Below are 21751 nucleotides of genomic sequence, written 5' to 3' on the forward strand. Positions count from 1 at the left end.
TAACAACTACTAAACGAGAGTCGGAAGATCGAAGCAATGGAGAGGAAACCTGGGGAACACCTTGGAGTGGAACACACCGTCTCTACACCCCATACCCAATTTGTAGGCCAAATGCAGTGTAGTTTTCAACAACTACTAAACGAGAGTCGGAAGACCGAAGCAATGGAGAGGAAACCTGGGGAACACCTTGGAGTGTAACACACCGTCTCTCTACACCCCATACCCAATTTGTAGGCCTAATGCAGTGTAGTTTTCAACAACTACTAAACGAGAGTCGGAAGATCGAAGCAATGGAGAGGAAACATGGGGAACACCTTGGAGTGGAACACACCGTCTCTACACCCCATACCCAATTTGTAGGCCTAATGCAGTGTAGATTTCAACAACTACTAAACGAGAGTCGAAGATCGAAGCAATGGAGAGGAAACCTGGGGAACACCTTGGAGTGGAACACACCGTCTCTACACCCCATACCCAATTTCTAGGCCTAATGCAGTGTACTTTTCAACAACTACTAAACGAGAGTCGGAAGATCGAACCAATGGAGAGGAAACCTGGGGAACACCTTGGAGTGGAACACACCGTCTCTACACCCCATACCCAATTTGTAGGCCTAATGCAGTGTAGTTTTCAACAACTACTAAACGAGAGTCGGAAGATCGAAGCAATGGAGAGGAAACCTGGGGAACACCTTGGAGTGGAACACACCGTCTCTACACCCCATACCCAATTTGTAGGCCTAATGCAGTGTAGTTTTCAACAACTACTAAACGAGAGTCGGAAGATTGAAGCAATGGAGAGGAAACCTGGGGAACACCTTGGAGTGGAACACACCGTCTCTACACCCCATACCCAATTTGTAGGCCTAATGCAGTGTAGTTTTCAACAACTACTAAACGACAGTCGGAAGACCGAAGCAATGGAGAGGAAACCTGGGGAACACCTTGGAGTGTAACACACCGTCTCTCTACACCCCATACCCAATTTGTAGGCCTAATGCAGTGTAGTTTTCAACAACTACTAAACGAGAGTCGGAAGATCGAAGCAATGTGGACGAAACCTGGGGAACACCTTGGAGTGGAACACACCGTCTCTACACCCCATACCCAATTTGTAGGCCTAATGTAGTGTAGTTTTCAACAGCTACTAAACGAGAGTCGGAAGACCCAAGCAATGGAGAGGAAACCTGGGGAACACCTCGGAGTGTAACACACCGTCTCTCTACACCCCATACCCAATTTGTAGGCCTAATGCAGTGTAGTTTTCAACAACTACTAAACGAGAGTCGGAAGATCGAAGCAATGGAGAGGAAACCTGGGGAACACCTTGGAGTGGAACACACCGTCTCTACACCCCATACCCAATTTGTAGGCCTAATGCAGTGTAGTTTTCAACAACTACTAAACGAGAGTCGGAAGATCCAAGCAATGGAGAGGAAACCTGGGGAACACCTTGGAGTGGAACACACCGTCTCTCTACACCCCATACCCAATTTGTAGGCCTAATGCAGTGTAGTTTTCAACAACTACTAAACGAGAGTCGGAAGACCGAAGCAATGGAGAGGAAACCTGGGGCACACGTTGGAGCGGCAGACACCGTTAGTAGGCCCTACCAAAGTAGTAGCCCCAATGCAGTTTTCAAATTCCTAGAGGCTGAAAACAAGACTATTGACGCTCTGCTTTTTTCAAAGGAGTACAGCTGTATTGAGTGGCGCAGACAGACACAGGTAGTAGGCCTTATACCAAAAATGTGGCTCACTGCAGTTTAAAAAAGGTTACAGGGGTACACAGGCAGCATTGCTCTGGTCAGTGGAGGACAATTTTAATAGTGGACCGCAGACAGACTTTGTACGCCTACTATTAAAAAAAGGATGCTCTATGCAATTAAAAATAGGTTCCAGGGGTCCACGGGCAGCAGTGGTGTGGTCAGTGGACGAGTATTGGAAGGAGGGACCGCAGACAGGCGTAGTAGGCCTAACATAACAAAATTAGGTTGTAGGCACTTTAAAATTGGTTCCAGGGGTACACGTGCAGCAGTGGTGTGGTCAGCGGAGGACAATTTGAATTAGGGACTGCAGACAGACTTTGTAGGCTGTCCCCTGTGGACCATGCATCCAACACATTAACCCAGTGCGCCGTAATGGACACGTAACTTTTTGTGGACATGCCTGCTGGTCCATGCGTCTCTTGTCAGGTGCACCTTTCTACTGTTTGATTGCCTGAGTGCTATGACAATGCAGACTTTTTCATGCCGGTGGAGGGCTGGGATGGCTTTTCTCGCAAAAGAAATGTCGACTGGGTAGCTTGAACCGTGGTACAGCGTAGTTCATCTGGGCTTCCTAAATATAAAACAAAAAAAAAAGGAGGCTCCATGCACTTTCAGCTGGGTTCCAGGGGTACACGGCCAGCATTGGTCTGGTCAGTGGAGAACGATTGGAAGGAGGGACCGCAGACAGGCTTCGAAGGCCTAACATAATAAAATATGGCTGTAGGCAATTTAGAATTGGTTCCAGGGGAACACGGGCAGCAGTAGACAGGTCAGTGGAAGCCTAGTGGAAGGAGGGACCGCAGACAGGCTTCGAAGGCCTAACATAATAAAATTTGGCTGTAGGCACTTTAGAATTGGTTCCAGGGGAACACGGGCAGCAGTAGACAGGTCAGTGGAGGCCTAGTGGAAGGAGGGACCGCAGACAGGCTTCGAAGGCCTAACATAATAAAATATGGCTGTAGGCACTTTAAAATTGGTTCCAGGGGAAACACGGGCAGCAGTGGTCTGGTCAGTGGAGAACTATTGGAAGGAGGGACCGCAGACAGGCTTCGAAGGCCTAACATAATAAAATTTGGCTGTAGGCACTTTAAAATTGGTTCCAGGGGAACACGGGCAGCAGTGGTCTGGTCAGTGGAGAACTATTGGAAGGAGGGATCACAGACAGGCTTCGAAGGCCTAACATAATAAAATATGGCTGTAGGCACTTTAGAATTGGTTCCAGGGGAACACGGGCAGCAGTGGTCTGGTCAGTGGAGAACTATTGGAAGGAGGGACTGCAGACAGGCTTCGAAGGCCTAACCTAATAAAATTTTGCTGTAGGCACTTTAAAATTGGTTCCAGGGGAACACGGGCAGCAGTGGTCTGGTCAGTGGAGAACTATTGGAAGGAGGGACCGCAGACAGGCTTCGAAGGCCTAACATAATAAAATATGGCTGTAGGCACTTTAAAATTGGTTCCAGGGGAACACGGGCAGCAGTAGACAGGTCAGTGGAGGCCTAGTGGAAGGAGGGACCGCAGACAGGCTTCGAAGGCCTAACATAATAAAATTTGGCTGTAGGCACTTTAAAATTGGTTCCAGGGGAACACGGGCAGCAGTAGACAGGTCAGTGGAGGCCTAGTGGAAGGAGGGACCGCAGACAGGTTTCGAAGGCCTAACATAATAAAATATGGCTGTAGGCACTTTAGAATTGGTTCCAGGGGAACACGGGCAGCAGTAGACAGGTCAGTGGAGGCCTAGTCGAAGGAGGGACCGCAGACAGGCTTCGAAGGCCTAACATAATAAAATATGGCTGTAGGCACTTTAGAATTGGTTCCAGGGGAACACGGGCAGCAGTGGTCTGGTCAGTGGAGAACTATTGGAAGGAGGGACCGCAGACAGGCTTCGAAGGCCTAACATAATAAAATATGGCTGTAGGCACTTTAGAATTGGTTCCAGGGGAACACGGGCAGCAGTAGACAGGTCAGTGGAGAACTATTGGAAGGAGGGACTGCAGACAGGCTTCGAAGGCCTAACATAATAAAATATGGCTGTAGGCACTTTAGAATTGGTTCCAGGGGAACACGGGCAGCAGTAGACAGGTCAGTGGAGGCCTAGTGGAAGGAGGTACCGCAGACAGGCTTCGAAGGCCTAACATAATAAAATATGGCTGTAGGCACTTTAAAATTGGTTCCAGGGGAACACGGGCAGCAGTAGACAGGTCAGTGGAGGCCTAGTGGAAGGAGGGACCGCAGAGCAGACAGGCTTCGAAGGCCTAACATAATAAATTAGGGCTGTAGGCACTTTAGAATTGGTTCCAGGGGAACACGGGCAGCAGTGGTCTGGTCAGTGGAGAACTATTGGAAGGAGGGACCACAGACAGGCTTCGAAGGCCTAACATAATAAAATATGGCTGTAGGCACTTTAGAATTGGTTCCAGGGGAACACGGGCAGCAGTAGACAGGTCAGTGGAGAACTATTGGAAGGAGGGACCGCAGACAGGCTTCGAAGGCCTAACATAATAAAATATGGCTGTAGGCACTTTAGAATTGGTTCCAGGGGAACACGGGCAGCAGTAGACAGGTCAGTGGAGAACTATTGGAAGGAGGGACCGCAGACAGGCTTCGAAGGCCTAACATAATAAAATATGGCTGTAGGCACTTTAGAATTGGTTCCAGGGGAACACGGGCAGCAGTAGACAGGTCAGTGGAGGCCTAGTGGAAGGAGGGACCGCAGACAGGCTTCGAAGGCCTAACATAATAAAATTTGGCTGTAGGCACTTTAAAATTGGTTCCAGGCGAACACGGGCAGCAGTAGACAGGTCAGTGGAGGCCTAGTGGAAGGAGGGACCGCAGACAGGCTTCGAAGGCCTAACATAATAAAATATGGCTGTAGGCACTTTAGAATTGGTTCCAGGGGAACACGGGCAGCAGTAGACAGGTCAGTGGAGGGCTAGTCGAAGGAGGGACCGCAGACAGGCTTCGAAGGCCTAACATAATAAAATATGGCTGTAGGCACTTTAGAATTGGTTCCAGGGGAACACGGGCAGCAGTGGTCTGGTCAGTGGAGAACTATTGGAAGGAGGGACCGCAGACAGGCTTCGAAGGCCTAACATAATAAAATATGGCTGTAGGCACTTTAGAATTGGTTCCAGGGGAACACGGGCAGCAGTAGACAGGTCAGTGGAGGCCTAGTGTAAGGAGGGACCGCAGACAGGCTTCGAAGGCCTAACATAATAAAATATGGCTGTAGGCACTTTAGAATTGGTTCCAGGGGAACACGGGCAGCAGTAGACAGGTCAGTGGAGGCCTAGTGGAAGGAGGGACCGCAGACAGGCTTCGAAGGCCTCACATAATAAAATATGGCTGTAGGCACTTTAGAATTGGTTCCAGGGGAACACGGGCAGCAGTAGACAGGTCAGTGGAGGCCTAGTGGAAGGAGGGACCGCAGAGCAGACAGGCTTCGAAGGCCTAACATAATAAATTAGGGCTGTAGGCACTTTAACATTGGTTCCAGGGGTACACGGGCAGCAGTGGTCTGGTCAGTGGAGAACTATTGGAAGGAGGGACCGCAGACAGGCTTCGAAGGCCTAACATAATAAAATTGGGCTGTAGGCACTTTTAATTCTCTTGCAGGGGTACACAGGCAGTGGGCACCATTGGTGTTGTCAGCGGCGGCCGATTGTAATGAGTGTCTGCCAGTTAGTAGTCCCAAAAAATAAATACATGTTAATGTCTCGCATTACAACAAAAAGAAAAACCAAAAGGGTGCAATCATTAGGTACAGGGGTGGGCTCCTCTGTGTAGTTTCAGACCTAGTAATTTGGCACAAAGTATTTACTTGGGTAAATATAGGACACTGCCCCTGACTATGTTAAGTACCATCATACATGTCAACACAATGGTATTGTCAGTGGCAGAAATTTACGGATGTCAGCGCATAGACTAAACATAGGTGGAACTGTGAGAGATAATTGTGCAAGTGGTAGAGCAATGTTTGAGCTGGGGCTGGGGGAACTCTCTTGTGGCCGGCGGTACATGCCCAGGGCCCCTCTTGTTACAACAGTGTGTCTGACGTTGGGTGCGCACCACCACCGCCAGAGACACTTTATTGTACTATGAGGGACCCAGTGGCAGTGCCGTAGACCAAAAGCGGGCACACCCACCTCGTCAGACAAACAGCACTCTCACGGGTGCTTGCGCCAAGTGGCGATACCACGGCCCCGTGTGGGGAGTTTGGCCATTTAGGGAGGTGTAAACATGTCGTATGCTGGACAATCAGCTGCTGCAAATTACAAGATTGGTAAAGTCATTCAGAGTAGTCCACAGGCAATACCTTTTCATAGGAAAGCTAGGTGTCGGCCGGGTAAGGTGGGGCAAAAGAATTAGAAATCCAGTTGTGGTTCATTTTAATGAAGGTTAGATCATCAACATTTTGGGTGGCCAGACGAGTCCTTTTTTCGGTTAATATTGAACCTGCAGCACTGAATACTCTTTCTGATAGGACACTAGCTGCCGGGCAAGCAAGCTCCTGCAATGCATATTCTGCCAATTCTGGCCAGGTGTCTAATTTGGATGCCCAGTAATCAAATGGGAATGACGGTTGAGGTAGAACATCGATAAGGGATGAAAAATAGTTAGTAACTGTTCTGTCCTCACTAGCTGAGGCAGGCTCATACGTAGCTATACAGTCAGCTAAACCGCTATACCGGATCCAATAAGGAGACTGTGGTTGAGTCTGTGCTTTATTAAACGTTGTGGTATATTGATGCTGTGAAACTGTGAACAATGATATACATAGAATCAGTGCATGGCATAGAACAGATACATAATACACATGATATACATTATGCATAACATTTAGAAAGCTAGTGACTAAACTAGGAGTACAACTGGTTAAACTAAGCTAATATAGAGCAGAAATATCTATAGGAAGCATAAAGACATACCGGCAATGCAATCGCAAGGGGGATGAAGTGAAGCGTCTTTCCTTGAAGGCAAACCGAAGAAAGTGAAAGGAAAAATGGAGGGAAATGGAGGCTGAGCTACCATAATGCATTGCAAAGGAGGAGGAGAATCAGATATGGATAATACAAAAACAAGATTGAACTGCCAACATAACTCTGGCCGCTAAAGGGAGCCAAAGCATCACAGATGAATAAAGGCATGAATATATCAATACTGTATACTGAGGAAACTGCAATTATGCAAGCAAATAATCAGGGTAACAATATTAGATGGCGGAGACAGAACACTCCCCGTCTGGCATCAACGGATGTCACTACTCCTTTCTTCCGAAGGCAACAATAGGACCAGTTCAGATACCGGTCTGGAAAATGTCTTAGGTTCATTCCCTTTAGTCATCCTTAGCTCAACTTTGCGGACGTTGCCGTCCTTGCTCGGGAACGTTGCGGTAACTAGACCAAGTGGCCACTGGTTCCGGTGAATCTGACAGTCTTTCACAAGAACAAGGTCACCTATGTTCAGATTAGGTTTAGTAGATTGCCACTTCGTCCGTGGCTGCAGGGTAGACAAATATTGTTTGCGCCACCTGTCCCAGAAAGTATTTGCAAGACTTTGTACCTGTCTCCATTGGCGCTTGTAGAGGTCCTTCGCGTCGAATCCTTCTGGAGGGGCACTGGACAGTCCTGTTTTCTGGGTAAGTAGCTGGAGTCAATAACAAAGGCTCCTCAGGGTCGTTAGGAACTGGAACCAGGGGTCTTGCGCTAATTATAGCTGCAGCTTCAGCCATGAATGTGATGAGACTTTCGTGGGTGAGTCTCGCTGCTCCTTCTTGAAGAAGAGTGGAGTCAAGAATTCTCCGTACTAGACCAATCATTCGTTCCCAAGATCCTCCCATATGTGAAGAGTGAGGTGGGTTGAATGACCATGTGCAGCCTTGGACACTGAGGAACCTCTCGAGAGTCTTATAGTTTAGATTTGAGGGTATTCCTAATTCCTTTGCTGCACCAACGAAGTTAGTACCTCTGTCTGAACGTATGTGCTTGATAGGACCACGGATGGCCATAAAACGTCTTAAGGCATTGATGAAGCTTGACGTGTCAAGGGACTCGATGACCTCTATGTGGACGGCTCTGATTGACATGCAAGTGAACATGACTGCCCAACGTTTACTATTGGCTTGGCCGCCTCTCGTACGACGTGTAACAACTGACCAAGGCCCAAACACATCGAGACCAACGCTAGTAAAGGGAGGGTCTGGGCTGAGTCTATCTGCTGGTAGGTCAGCCATCTTTTGGGTTTGAGTTGAACCACGAAGCTTACGGCAGGTAACACATTTGTAGATGACACTACTGATGAGTCTTTTTGCACCGATGATCCACAAGCCAGCAGATCTGATGGCTCCTTCTGTAAATAGTCTTCCTTGATGCTTGACCAGATTGTGGTAATGTTGTATGATTAGGTAGGCAACATGACATTTTCCGGGAAGTATAAGAGAGAATTTCTCCACAAACTCCATCTCAGCTTCTTTGAGTCGGCCTCCTACCCTCAGCAGGCCACTGTTGTCGATGAATGGGTCGAGTTTTCTCAATACGCTGCTCGCTGGTATTGGAGCTTTGTTAGTAAGACATTGGATTTCTGCAAAGTAGGTTTCTCTTTGAACAGTGAGGATGATGTGATTTCTAGAGAACTCTAAGTCGGAGGTAACGTAGGTATTTTCACAAAGATGCCAACCTTTACATTTTTCTGTGCCACAAGTTCTGGTAGCCATGAATGAGCGAGCTATATGTGTCAGGCAGGTAATGGCTCGAGTAAGTGACTTCCAACTTGAGAATCTGTCGAACCTGCAAGATCCAAGCTGGGTAACAGAGGTCATTGTATGTAGTGTAGACACCTGAGGGCGGATTTCAGCATCTGAGTCCTCTCCTACAAGTTCAAAGGTGTCTGGACCTCAATGTACAATAGTTTTGGTCCAGAGAGCCACGTTGTGCTTCCTAGTCGACTTGCGTCAACTGCTCTAGTTGCATGATCTGCGGGATTCTGGTCTGTGGGTATGTAATGCCACTGCTGTGGGTGAACTGATCTCCTGATTCGTAGCACTCTGTTATTGACATAAACGTAGAATCGCCTGGTTTCGTTGTGGATATATCTCAGGACTACTTTGCTGTCTGAGTAGAACTTGGCCTGTGTCAGGTCGATATCCATTTCGGATGCGATGAACTCCGCTAACTCAACGGCTAAGACTGCGGCACAAAGCTCTAACCTGGGTATAGTGTGCTCTGGTTGTGGTGCGAGTTTGGCCTTTCCCATGACGAAACCAATGTGGCACTGACATTTGGAGTCTACAGTTTTGAGGTAGGCAACAGCGGCAATTGCTTTGACAGAAGCATCTGCAAATACGTACAGTCTTTGGCTCTGTATCTCAGTAGATGGCACAGGGGTGTATGGTCTTGGCATATGCAAGTTGGAGAGTGCCGCTAACGAGTTCTTCCACTCTTCCCACTGGATCCTCTTATCAGGTGGCAGAGGTGCATCCCAGTCAGATGTTTCCCTAGTTAAGTCTCTTAGTAGGGCCTTGCCTTGTATAGTAACAGAAGCTGCGAAACCCAAGGGGTCGTACAAACTGTTGATGGTAGACAGGACGCCTCTACGTGTGAAAGGCCTTTCTTCCTGGCTGACCTGAAAGGTGAAAGTGTCTGATTGTAGATTCCAGAGAAGCCCGAGGCTGCGTTGCATTGGTGCGGGGTCTGACCCCAGGTCCAGGTCTCTGAGACCATTACATAGGTCCTGAGATGGGAACGCTTGCATGAGTTCTTGGCTGTTTGAGGCTATTTTATGAAGCCTAAGGTTTGAGCAGGCAAGCATGTCCTGGGCTCTCCTGAGAAGACTGATGGCAGTCTCATTTGAAGGCATGGCTTTTAGACAGTCGTCGACATAAAAGTCCTTTTCTATGAATTGTCTGACATCTGCTCCGTATTCTGCTTCTCCTTCCTGAGCCGACCTTTTGAGTCCGTAAATGGCGACTGCAGGTGAAGGACTGTTGCCAAAGATGTGCACTCTCATGCGATACTCTGTGACTTCTTTAGTAGGATCATTGTCTCTGTACCAGAAGAATCTTAGGAAGTTCATAGTAACATAGTAACATAGTAACATAGTTAGTAAGGCCGAAAAAAGACATTTGTCCATCCAGTTCAGCCTATATTCCATCATAATAAATACCCAGATCTACGTCCTTCTACAGAACCTAATAATTGTATGATACAATATTGTTCTGCTCCAGGAAGACATCCAGGCCTCTCTTGAACCCCTCGACTGAGTTCGCCATCACCACCTCCTCAGGCAAGCAATTCCAGATTCTCACTGCCCTAACAGTAAAGAATCCTCTTCTATGTTGGTGGAAAAACCTTCTCTCCTCCAGACGCAAAGAATGCCCCCTTGTGCCCGTCACCTTCCTTGGTATAAACAGATCCTCAGCGAGATATTTGTATTGTCCCCTTATATACTTATACATGGTTATTAGATCGCCCCTCAGTCGTCTTTTTTCTAGACTAAATAATCCTAATTTCGCTAATCTATCTGGGTATTGTAGTTCTCCCATCCCCTTTATTAATTTTGTTGCCCTCCTTTGTACTCTCTCTAGTTCCATTATATCCTTCCTGAGCACCGGTGCCCAAAACTGGACACAGTACTCCATGTGCGGTCTAACTAGGGATTTGTACAGAGGCAGTATAATGCTCTCATCATGTCTCTCTCTCTCACAAGGAAACAATGGAACATTTGCTGGATGTCAGCGATGAAGGCAATGGAATCCTTACGGAAGCGCATAAGTACACCCAGTAGTTTGTTATTGAGGTCTGGTCCTGTCAGCAGAACGTCATTCAGGGAGACATCATTAAATTTAGCACTGGAATCAAACACGACTCTGATCTGGCCTGGTTTCTTAGGGTGGTATACTCCGAACATGGGTAGTAACCAGCATTCTTCAGAGTCTTTGAGAGTGGGAGCTAGTTCTGCGTGACGGTTTTCAAAAATCTTTGACATGAAGGAGAAAAAGTGATCTTTCATCTCTGGTTTCTTTTGCAGATTTTGAACGAGAGAGGAGAAACGTTGTAATGCCTGATTTCTGTTGTTCGGTAGACGTGGTCTGTGGGTTTTGAAGGGAAGAGGTGCGACCCAGCTGTTGGTCTCATCTTTAACGAGTCCCTTGTCCATTACCTCTAAGAACAACTTGTCCTCTACCGACATTGCCACTTGGTTGTCCTGCTTAGTTCTCTGGAAGACTGTGCACCCTAAATGATCCTCATAGCTTCCCGACACTATACTGCTGTCGTGAGTAAAGTCTATTAAATGGTTGGGCAGTTGGATGCTGTGTGGCAGTTCCCTGACATGGAACTCATTGTTACAAGGTTGAAACAGAGATGGACGTCCTTTCTCCAATGTATTTGTCAGCATGCTTGTCACAGAAGATGGGGCGTGCATGCGTCCCAAGCATACGTTGCCAATTATGACCCATCCTAGGTCTAGCCTTTGGGCATAGGGAGCATTGTGGAGTCCATTGATATGACGTCTCACTTTATGAACCTGCAGGATATCTCTCCCCAACAGCAGAATTATCTGGGCCTGATGGTCGAGTTCCGGTATAAGGTGTGCTATTCGTTTTAAGTGAGCGTGATGGATTGCTACATCTGGTATAGGGATTTCAGATCTGTTGTCTGGGATCTGGTTACATTCGATGATCGTAGGTAGCGGTAGGCAGAATTGTCCGTCTAAAGACTCGATCTGGTAGTCAGTAGCTTTCCTGCCTGCTGTTGTCACAGTACCTGCACACGTCTTTAAGGAGTAGGGAGTGCTTGGCCCTTTGATGTTGAATAGGTCAAAGAACGTTGATCTAGCCAAGGATCGATTACTTTGATCATCCAAGATAGCATACAGTCTTACAGCTTGGTCTCTATGGCCCTTCGGGTATACTTTGACGAGGCATATTTTTGAACAGGACCTACTGTCTATTGTCCCTTTGCAGACCTCGGTGCATTGTGAAGTGATCTCTGGCGTAGCTGTATCAGTGTTCCTTTCCTCCCCGCCATGCTCACTGTCAGCAGGCGTGTTTTGTGTACTCCATGGAGCTGGGCCAGGGTGTAGAGCGGTGTTATGGTCTGTGGTGCCACATTCTGTGCATTTTACACTGACCTTGCAATCCTTGGCGAGATGAGCTGTGGACGAGCAGCACTTGTAGCAGATACCGTTTTCTTTCAGGAAGCTTCTGCGATCTGGCATAGATTTTCCTCTGAAGGCTTTGCATTTCAGGAGAGGATGAGGCTTCTGATGAAGTGGGCACTGCTTGTCAGGGTCCTGCACCTTTGTCTCTGATTGGGAGCAGCCAGCAGACCTGTAATTAGAACCTGAAGAAGAAACATAAGTCTTGTGTACTGCCACAGATGTTCTGCGTGGATTTGCAGGTGGTGACGGTGTGGCATATGGTATTGCAAAGTCAAAGCTGGGATCGTTTCTAATTCTCGCTTGTTGGTGTATGAAGTCTACAAAAACGGAGAAGGGAGGGAATGGAACACTGTGTTTGTATTTGTACGTGGAACCATGTGTGAGCCACCTCTCCTGTAGATTGTAGGGCAACTTCTGGACTATAGGGTTAACACCTCTGGCTGTGTCGAGAAATGCAAGTCCCTGTAGGTCGTCCTCATATTTGGCAACTTGGACTTCCTTCAGCAGGTCGCTTAGCTCTCTAAGTTTCTGGAGACCTTTGTTAGATATTTTAGGAAAGTCATCGATTCTTTTGAACAAGGCTCTTTCTATTACTTCTGCTGAGCCGTAACACTCATCCAGCCTTTTCCAGATCTCTTTGAGGCCAGTCTCAGGGCGGTTTATATTAATGTCTCTGATCCTTACTGCGTGTTTGACTGACTCTTCTCCCAGGTATTTGACTAACAGGTCTATCTCTTCCCTGTGTTGCAGCCCCAAGTCTCTAATGACATTTTGGAAGGAAGCTTTCCAAGCTCTGTAACCTTCAGCTCGGTCAGTGAATTTCATGAGTCCCTTGGCAACCAGTTCACGTCGTGTGAAGAACTTGGCAAATTCTGTCGTGAACCGGTTGTCAGCAGAGTATACTGGTGATGGGTCGCCCTGATAGTGATGTGAGGTGCGTTCGTACCTGTTAGTGTCCTCATGGTGGCGCCAGCCGGTGTCGTATTGCTTCGGCCTGATGTACGGTGCGTCAGCAGGGTGATCCACGTTGGTTACCTGATGAGGGGCAAGGTAGTCATTAGCAGAGTTGTTTTGCCTCACATTTTCAAGTTTGTTTCTGTCCTGAGCCTCGTGACGACTCTCGCTCACTTCGCTGGAGGTGTCGTATTGTGGTTTTGGTACTGGTTCAGGGTTATAGTTTGGATCAGGAAGGTCATTAACATACTGAGATGTGCATTGTGGTGAGTCTTGCACTGGAAACTCCAGACTCGACGTACTGCTTTGGCTATGCAGCTTGGGATTTTGCGCGGCTTCTAGCGATTCTGATTCGGCGAGGGCTGCGGCAGCTTCCCTTTTTGCTGCTAGGCTTTCTAAGGCGGCATCCACACGTGCCTTCTCTAACTGCGACCTTCTCTCTTGATCGGCTCTCTCATCATCTATGCGTGCTTTTTCTAACTGCAACCTTCTCTCTTGATCGGCTCTCTCATCATCTATGCGTGCTTTTTCTAACTGCGACCTTCTCTCTTGATTGGCTCTCTCATCATCTATGCATGCTTTTTCTAATTTAAGTTGCATCTCTTGGTCAGCAAAGCTCGCTCGTATTTTGGCAGCTTCAGCATTTGCGCGGGCAATGGCGACAGCGCTGCTGATGGATGTTGTCTTTGAGGAGACGGAAGTAACAGATCTTGTCCTATGCGATTTGTGAGACATGGTGTCTTGGGAAAGTGCTTGGCTGTGCAGAGATTGCTGTAGCTGTATTTAGTCCCTGTGTAGCCGGTGACTTGAATCCCACTAGTTGGATGGCTGCCGTTTCACTGTTCTGTCCTCACTAGCTGAGGCAGGCTCATACGTAGCTATACAGTCAGCTAAACCGCTATACCGGGTCCAATAAGGAGACTGTGGTTGAGTCTGTGCATTATTAAACGTAGTGGTATATTGATGCGGTGAAACTATGAACAATGATATACATAGAATCAGTGCATGGCATAGAACAGATACATAATACACATGATATACATTATGCATAACATTTAGAAGGCTAGTGACTAAACTAGGAGTACAACTGGTTAAACTAAGCTAATATAGTGCAGAAATATCTATAGGAAGAATAAAGACATACCGGCAATGCAATCGCAAGGGGGATGAAGTGAAGCGTCTTTCCTTGAAGGCAAACCGAAGAAAGTGAATGGAAAAATGGAGGGAAATGGAGGCTGAGCTACCATAATGCATTGCAAAGGAGGAGGAGAATCAGACATGGATAATACAAAAACAAGATTGAACTGCCAACATAACTCTGGCCGCTAGAGGGAGCCAAAGCATCACAGATGAATAAAGGCATGAATATATCAATACTGTATACTGAGGAAACTGCAATTATGCAAGCAAATAATCAGGGTAACAATATTAGATGGCGGAGACAGAACAATAACCATACTGGACAAATGTTGTCTCCTGTCACTTTGAATTGATGCAGCAGTACCTGTCCTGTCTGCGGTCATAGCAAAATCACTCCACAACCTGGTCAGAAAACCCCTTTGTCCAACGCCACTTCGGATTTCTGCACCTCTAACCCTTCTGGTCTGCTGCCCCCTGCTGCTCGTGTGAGAACGATCACGGGCGCTGTGTGCTGGGAATGCCTGAAGCAAACGGTCAACAAGAGTTGATTGTTTGGTTGCTAATATTTGTTCAGGGTTTTCATGTGGCATAATATTTTGCAATTTGCCTTTATAGCGAGGATCAAGGAGGCAGGCCAACCAGTAATCGTCATCGTTCATCATTTTCGTAATGCGTGTGTCCCTTTTGAGGATACGTAAGGCATAATCCGCCATGTGTGCCAAAGTTCCAGTTGTCAAATCTGCGGTTGTGCTTGGTTGAGGGGCAGTTTCAGGCAAATCTACGTCACTTGTGTCCCTCAGAAACCCAGAACCCGGCCTTGCCACGCCACCAATTTCCAGTGGCCCCGGAGAAGCTTCCTCATTAAAAATATAATCATCCCCATCATCCTCCTCGTCCTCCTCCTCCTGTTCGCCCACTACCTCGTCCTGTACACTGCCCTGACCAGACAATGGCTGACTGTCGTCAAGGCTTTCCTCTTCCTCGGCTGCAGATGCCTGCTCCTTTATGTGCGTCAAACTTTGCATCAGCAGACTCATTAGGGGGATGCTCATGCTTATTATGGCGTTGTCTGCACTAACAAGCCGTGTGCATTCCTCAAAACACTGAAGGACTTGACACATGTCTTGTATCTTCGACCACTGCACACCTGACAACTCCATGTCTGCCATCCTACTGCCTGCCCGTGTATGTGTATCCTCCCACAAAAACATAACAGCCCGCCTCTGTTCGCACAGTCTCTGAAGCATGTGCAGTGTTGAGTTTCACCTTGTTGCAACGTCTATGATTAGGCGATGCTGGGGAAGGTTCAAAGACCGCTGATAGGTCTGCATACGGCTGGAGTGTACGGGCGAACGGCGAATATGTGAGCAAAGTCCGCGCACTTTTTATGGAGCAGGCCGGATAACCCCGGATAACTTTTCAGGAAGCACTGCACCACCAGGTTTAAGGTGTGAGCCAGGCATGGAATGTGTTTCAGTTGGGAAAGGGAGATGGCAGCCATGAAATTCCTTCCGTTATCACTCACTACCTTGCCTGCCTCAATATCTACTGTGCCCAGCCACGACTGCGTTTCTGTCTGCAAGAACTCGGACAGAACTTCCACGGTGTGTCTGTTGTCGCCCAAACACTTCATAGCCAATACAGCCTGCTGACGCTTGCCAGTAGCTGCCCCATAATGGGACAACTGGTGTGCAACAGTGCCAGCTGCGGATGGAGTGGTTTGGCGACTGCGGTCTGTGGACGAGCTCTCGCTTCTGCAGAAGGACGAAGAGGAGGAGGAGGAGGAGGGGGTGCGAACACCTACAGCCAACTGTTTCCTAGACCGTGGGCTAGGCAGAACTGTCCCGAAATTGCTGTCCCCTGTGGACCCTGCATCCACCACATTCACCCAGTGTGCCGTGATGGACACGTAACGTCCCTGGCCATGCCTACTGGTCCATGCATCTGTTGTCAGGTGCACCTTTGTACTCACAGATTGCCTGAGTGCATGGACGATGCGCTCTTTAACATGCTGGTGGAGGGCTGGGATGGCTTTTCTCGAAAAGAAGTGTCGACTGGGTAGCTCGTAGCATGGTACAGCGTAGTCCATCAGGGCTTTGAAAGCTTCACTTTCAACTAACCGGTAGGGCATCATCTCTAACGAGATTAGTCTAGCTATGTGGGCGTTCAAACCCTGTGTACGCGGATGTGAGGATAAGTACTTCCTTTTTCTAACCAGAGACTCATGTAGGGTGAGCTGGACTGGAGAGCTGGAGATCGTGGAACTAGCGGGTGTGCCGGTGGACATGGCAGACTGAGAGACGGTTGGAGACGGTATTGTTTCCGCCTGTGCCCTAGATGCAGTGTTTCCTACTACGAAACTGGTGATTCCCTGACCCTGACTGCTTTGGCCTGGCAAAGAAACCTGCACAGATACTGCAGGTGGTGCGGAAAATGGTGGCCTTACAGTGACGGTAGGGATGTAGCGTTGGTGACTAGCTTCATTGGCAGAGGGTGCTACAACCTTAAGGGACGTTTGGTAGTTAGTCCAGGCTTGCAAATGCATGGTGGTTAAATGTCTATGCATGCAACTTGTATTGAGACTTTTCAGATTCTGACCTCTGCTTAAGGTAGTTGAACATTTTTGACAGATGACTTTGTGCGGAGCAATTGGATGTTGTTTAAAAAAATGCCAGACTGCACTCTTTCGAGCCTCGGATCCCTTTTCAGGCATTGCAGACTGAGCTTTAACCGGATGGCCACGCTGTCCTCCAACAGTTTTTGGATTGCCACGCGTTTTGTCCCATCTACGGGCCCGGCAGATGGAACCTGTTGCGATGTTGATGCCTGCTGCGGCCCCTCCTCCTCCGCTTCAGAACTACTGCCGCCTGCACCCTGTTCCCCCAATGGCTGCCAATCGGGGTCAACAACTGGGTCATCTATAACCTCCTCTTCTAGCTCGTGCGCAACTTCATCTGTGTCACCGTGTAAGTCGGTGGTAGAGCGTTCGTGACGGGGCAACATAGTCTCATCAGGGTCTGATTCTGGATCAGTACCCTGCGAGGGCAATGTTGTGGTCTGAGTCAAAGGACCAGCATAGTAGTCTGGCTGTGGCTGTGCATCAGTGCACTCCATGTCAGATTCAACTTGTAATGGGCATGGCCTGTTAACTGCTTCACTTTCTAAGCCAGGGACGGTATGTGTAAAGAGCTCCATGGAGTAACCCGCTGTGTCGCCTGCTGCATCCTTCTCTGTTGTTGTTTTTCTGAAGAGGACAAGGAAGCGACTTGTCCCTGACCGTGAACATCCACTAACGACGCGCTGCTTTTACATTTACCAGTTTCAAAAGAGGAGGCAAAAGAGCTAGAGGCTGAGTCAGCAAGGTAAGCCAAAACTTGCTCTTGCTGCTCCGGCTTTAAAAGCGGTTTTCCTACTCCCAGAAAAGGGAGCGTTCGAGGCCTTCTGTAGCCAGACGACGAACCTGGCTCCACAGCTCCAGACTTAGGTGCAATATTTTTTTTCCCACGACCACCTGATGCTCCACTACCACTACCATCATTACCAGCTGACAATGAACGCCCACGGCCACGACCTCTTCCACCAGACTTCCTCATTGTTTTAAAAACGTAACCAAAGTAACGGTATTTGTTACTGTCAAACAACTTACACGGTGAGCTATAACTTCAGTATGATTTAGATATCCCTTTACAGGTGGGTGAGACCGCAAGGAAAATCAGGCACAATGTTACACACTCTGTTTTCGGTGGCACCAAATGAGAGAAATGCCACACACGCAGGACTGTCACTCAAGCAGAAATGTCAATATTGATCTCCCACTTTTTTTTTTTTTTTTTTCAGGGAGAATTTAGAAACCAAAAGAAAAAAGGCATTCTATGGCCCACTGTTTGAGAGAGAGATGGCACACCCAGGAGTCAGGAGTGGCACACAAGCAGAAAGGGCAATGTTAATCTCCCACTGATTTTGTTTTTATTTTTTCAGGGAGAATTTAGAAACCCAATAAAAAAAAAAAAATAGGCTTTCTATGGCCCACTATTTGAGAGAGAGAGATGGCACACCCAGGAGTCAGGAGTGGCACACAAGCAGAAAGGGCAATATTAATCTCCCACTGATTTTTTTTTATTTTTTCAGGGAGACTTTAGAAACAAAATAAAAAAAAATGATTTTTTCAGGAAGAATTTAGAAACCAAGTAAAAAAAAATGATTTTTTCAGGGAGAATTTAGAAACCAAATAAAAAAAAAAATAGGCTTTCTATGGCCCACTATTTGAGAGAGAGAGATGGCACACCCAGGAGTCAAGACTGGCACACAAGCAGAAAGGGCAATATTAATCTCCCACTGATTTTTTTTTATTTTTTCAGGGAGAATTTAGAAACCCAATAAAAAAAAAAAAGGCTTTCTATGGCCCACTATTTGAGAGAGAGAGATGGCACACCCAGGAGTCAAGACTGGCACACAAGCAGAAAGGGCAATATTAATCTCCCACTGATTTTTTTTTATTTTTTCAGGGAGACTTTAGAAACAAAATTTAAAAAAAATGATTTTTTCAGGAAGAATTTAGAAACCAAATTAAAAAAAATGATTTTTTTCAGGGAGAATTTAGAAACCCAATAAAAAAAATAGGCTTTCTATGGCCCACTATTTGAGAGAGAGATGGCACACCCAGGAGTCAGGAGTGACACACAAGCAGAAAGGGCAATATTAATCTCCCACTGATTTTTTTTTTATTTTTTCAGGGAGAATTTAGAAACCCAATAAAAAAAATAGGCTTTCTATGGCCCACTATTTGAGAGAGAGAGATGGCACACCCAGGAGTCAGGAGTGGCACACAAGCAGAAAGGGCAATATTAATCTCCCACTGATTTTTTGTTATTTTTTCAGGGGGAATTTAGAAACAAAAAAAAAATTAATAGGCTTTCTATGGCCCACTATTTGAGAGAGAGATGGCACACTCAGGACTGGCACACAAGCCCAAAGGCCAATATTAATCTCCCACTGTTTTTTTTTTTTCAGGGAGAATTTATAAACCCCACAAAAAAAAAAAAAAAAAAGGCTTTCTATGGCCCACTATGTGAGAGAGATGGCACACACAGGGATGGCACTCTAGCAGAAATGCCAATCTTAATCTCCCACAACTTATTTTTTTAGGGAGAAAAAAAAAAAAAAAACAGGGACTGTCCTACAATTACTATCTCCCTGCAGTAATCTCAGCCAGGTATGGCAGGCAGCAATAAGGAGTGGACTGATGCACAAATTAAATAAAAAGTGTGGACAAACAAACAAGATAGCTGTGCAGAAAGGAAGGAACAAGAGGATTTGTGCTTTGAAAAAAGCAGTTGGTTTGCACAGCGGCGTACACACAGCAATGCAGCTATCAGGGAGCCTTCTAGGGCAGCCCAATGAGCTACAGCGCTGAGGGAAAAAAAATGTAGCTTCCACTGTCCCTGCAAACAAAAGGTGGTGTTGGACAGTGGAAATCGCTACAGCACAAGCGGTTTGGTGGTTAATGGACCCTGCCTAACGCTATCCCTGCTTCTGACGAAGCGGCAGCAACCTCTCCCTAGGCTCAGATCAGCAGCAGTAAGATGGCGGTTGGCGGGAACGCCTCCTTATAGCCCCTGTGACGCCGCAGACAGCAAGCCAATCACTGCAATGCCCTTCTCTAAGATGGTGGGGACCAGGACCTATGTCATCACGCTGCCCACACTCTGCGTCCACCTTCATTGGCTGAGAAATGGCGCTTTTCGCGTCATTGAAACGCAACTTTGGCGCGAAAGTCGCGTACCGCATGGCCGACCCCACACAGGGGTCGGGTCGGGTTTCATGAAACCCGACTTTGCCAAAAGTCGGCGACTTTTAAAAATGAACGATCCGTTTCGCTCAACCCTAGTTACAGTATGACAGTCCTACATTCGATGGGCATGACATTCAACTAGGGCATCCTAAAAATTTCTTATGCAAACAGTATTGGATGACAAATGAAGCAAATAATATCCATGAAAGTGCACATAGTATATACTACACATGCAAAAAATCCCTGGTGATAGAGCAATGTTCCAAGATGATACAAAGGTATCAATTTAATCAGTGTGATATTCCCATTATGCCATACATTTTCTTTATTGTGCTAAATCCTGCTGACAGGTTCTTTCTAAACTGCTGGAGCTGCACAGTATTGCACAGTTATTACATACAACAGATCAACAGTGCTCATACAGGATTCAATACAATGGACCACCAGCACAATACCACAAAGGATTAGGTACATGGGTACACTCAACTTCACGGAAAAGGTGACAAGGTGTGGGAGGAGAAAAAATGGTCAATCCTGATAAAACGGTGGAAATTCTGCATTCAGCCACCACTTGGGTCAGCCATGCTGCATGTATATTTGTACAGCTAATACTAACAAGGAGAGCAGTAAAAATCTGCATATTGGGAGTTCCCCCTAGTGGCGACTGCAGGCAATTGATGTGTAAAGGGAAGTCATTCAGTGCTAAACACTATTGCAGCTGATTGGCCTGACTGTATGGAAGATACAACACGGAGGTTAACATCATTTAAAACCCTATGAATGGTGGAGTATGAGCCCTGATCCTCATAACCCATTTATGTTAGATTTTACAAGGTGATGATCCCAAGCATCTCGGCTTCCTGAAAACCAACAAGTGGGATATTGGGGTATCTCTGTCATTTTAAGCTAGATTTTAATGAATAGACTTCTCTGTGTGAAGACTCTGACTCACCAAAAAACTCTGTTCTAAATCCTTATGATTTACTTTAACAGATACTACCAGGAAAAATTTGAAGCCATTCCACCATTCCCCAAGAAAGAGAGGTCAAAGTCCCACATAATAGTAAATTTATTCAGTGACACACACATCATGAGCATGACAGACAAACAACTAGTGCACTACCTTAAGAAGATCAAGACAAATAAAGGTCATTACATGGAGAAATGCAGGTAGCATGATGTATAATTTTAGGTGTATAGATGAACTACCTAATATTCTACTGTTTCATGCATAGGTTCATGTTCTAGTAGTCCCTATGATGTGATACCATGTGTTCCCCTGAGCTCAAGGAAAGAAAAGAAACTCTCTGGACACCCACAACGCCACAGGCTGATGCAGAAAACCATCCATAATAGACATAAAGAAATCTCAGACGTGTACATGCAGAAGGATGTAAGGGGTAGAAAGCACCATGGCATTCTGGTTTGTCACCTTACGGCTTGATGCTGATTTTGGAAAAGCCACCCTTTGTTACCTGGAAAGGTTAAAACACATCAATCTATCAAGTTCTACCTATTATTTCTATGTAATTCTTTTTGTAAAAAGCACAAAAAAGTTCTTGGTCCGTGGATGCAAATTTGTAATTATGTAAAGCAAAAAAGTCCCTTCAGACTTCAAAATAAAACGAGAGTTGAGCAAAAAGATTTGCAGGACCCTGGTCCATCAATCATGTTGGCAGTCCATGACAGTTGGACCAGAGCCCTGCAAACCTCCCCCTACCTGCTAACATTCACAGCTCCTTCTCTGATTAGTTAGCCTAGCTCGATATCATCTTCTCATTGAGTATGACGTTTCACCGGGCCTACTAATCAGAAGAGGCACCGGGGATGACGGCAGGCAGGAGGACATTTGCAAGGCTTTTCTGGTCCGGCAGGCATGGATTACTGACATACTCAATGGACCAGGGTTTTGCATATCTTTTTGATTAGCTTTAAATAAAACCC

The 21751-nt window shown here is 46.7% G+C and overlaps 1 protein-coding gene across 1 annotated transcript in view; it reads left to right on the forward strand.

The window, feature by feature from the left end:
- The window catches only part of EFCAB3 (EF-hand calcium binding domain 3), a 55192-nt gene extending 33824 nt beyond the window's left edge, over positions 1-21368 (forward strand). The window contains exons 4-5 of the mRNA XM_069755682.1: positions 20801-20955; positions 21043-21368. Coding sequence (XP_069611783.1) covers positions 20801-20955; positions 21043-21251 — 364 coding nt within the window. The 3' untranslated portion in view covers positions 21252-21368. The remainder of the gene's footprint in view (positions 1-20800; positions 20956-21042) is intronic.
- Positions 21369-21751: the final 383 nt, after the last annotated feature.

The sequence above is a fragment of the Ranitomeya imitator genome, chromosome 2 (genome assembly GCF_032444005.1).
Source record: "Ranitomeya imitator isolate aRanImi1 chromosome 2, aRanImi1.pri, whole genome shotgun sequence".
Classification (NCBI taxonomy): domain Eukaryota; kingdom Metazoa; phylum Chordata; class Amphibia; order Anura; family Dendrobatidae; genus Ranitomeya; species Ranitomeya imitator.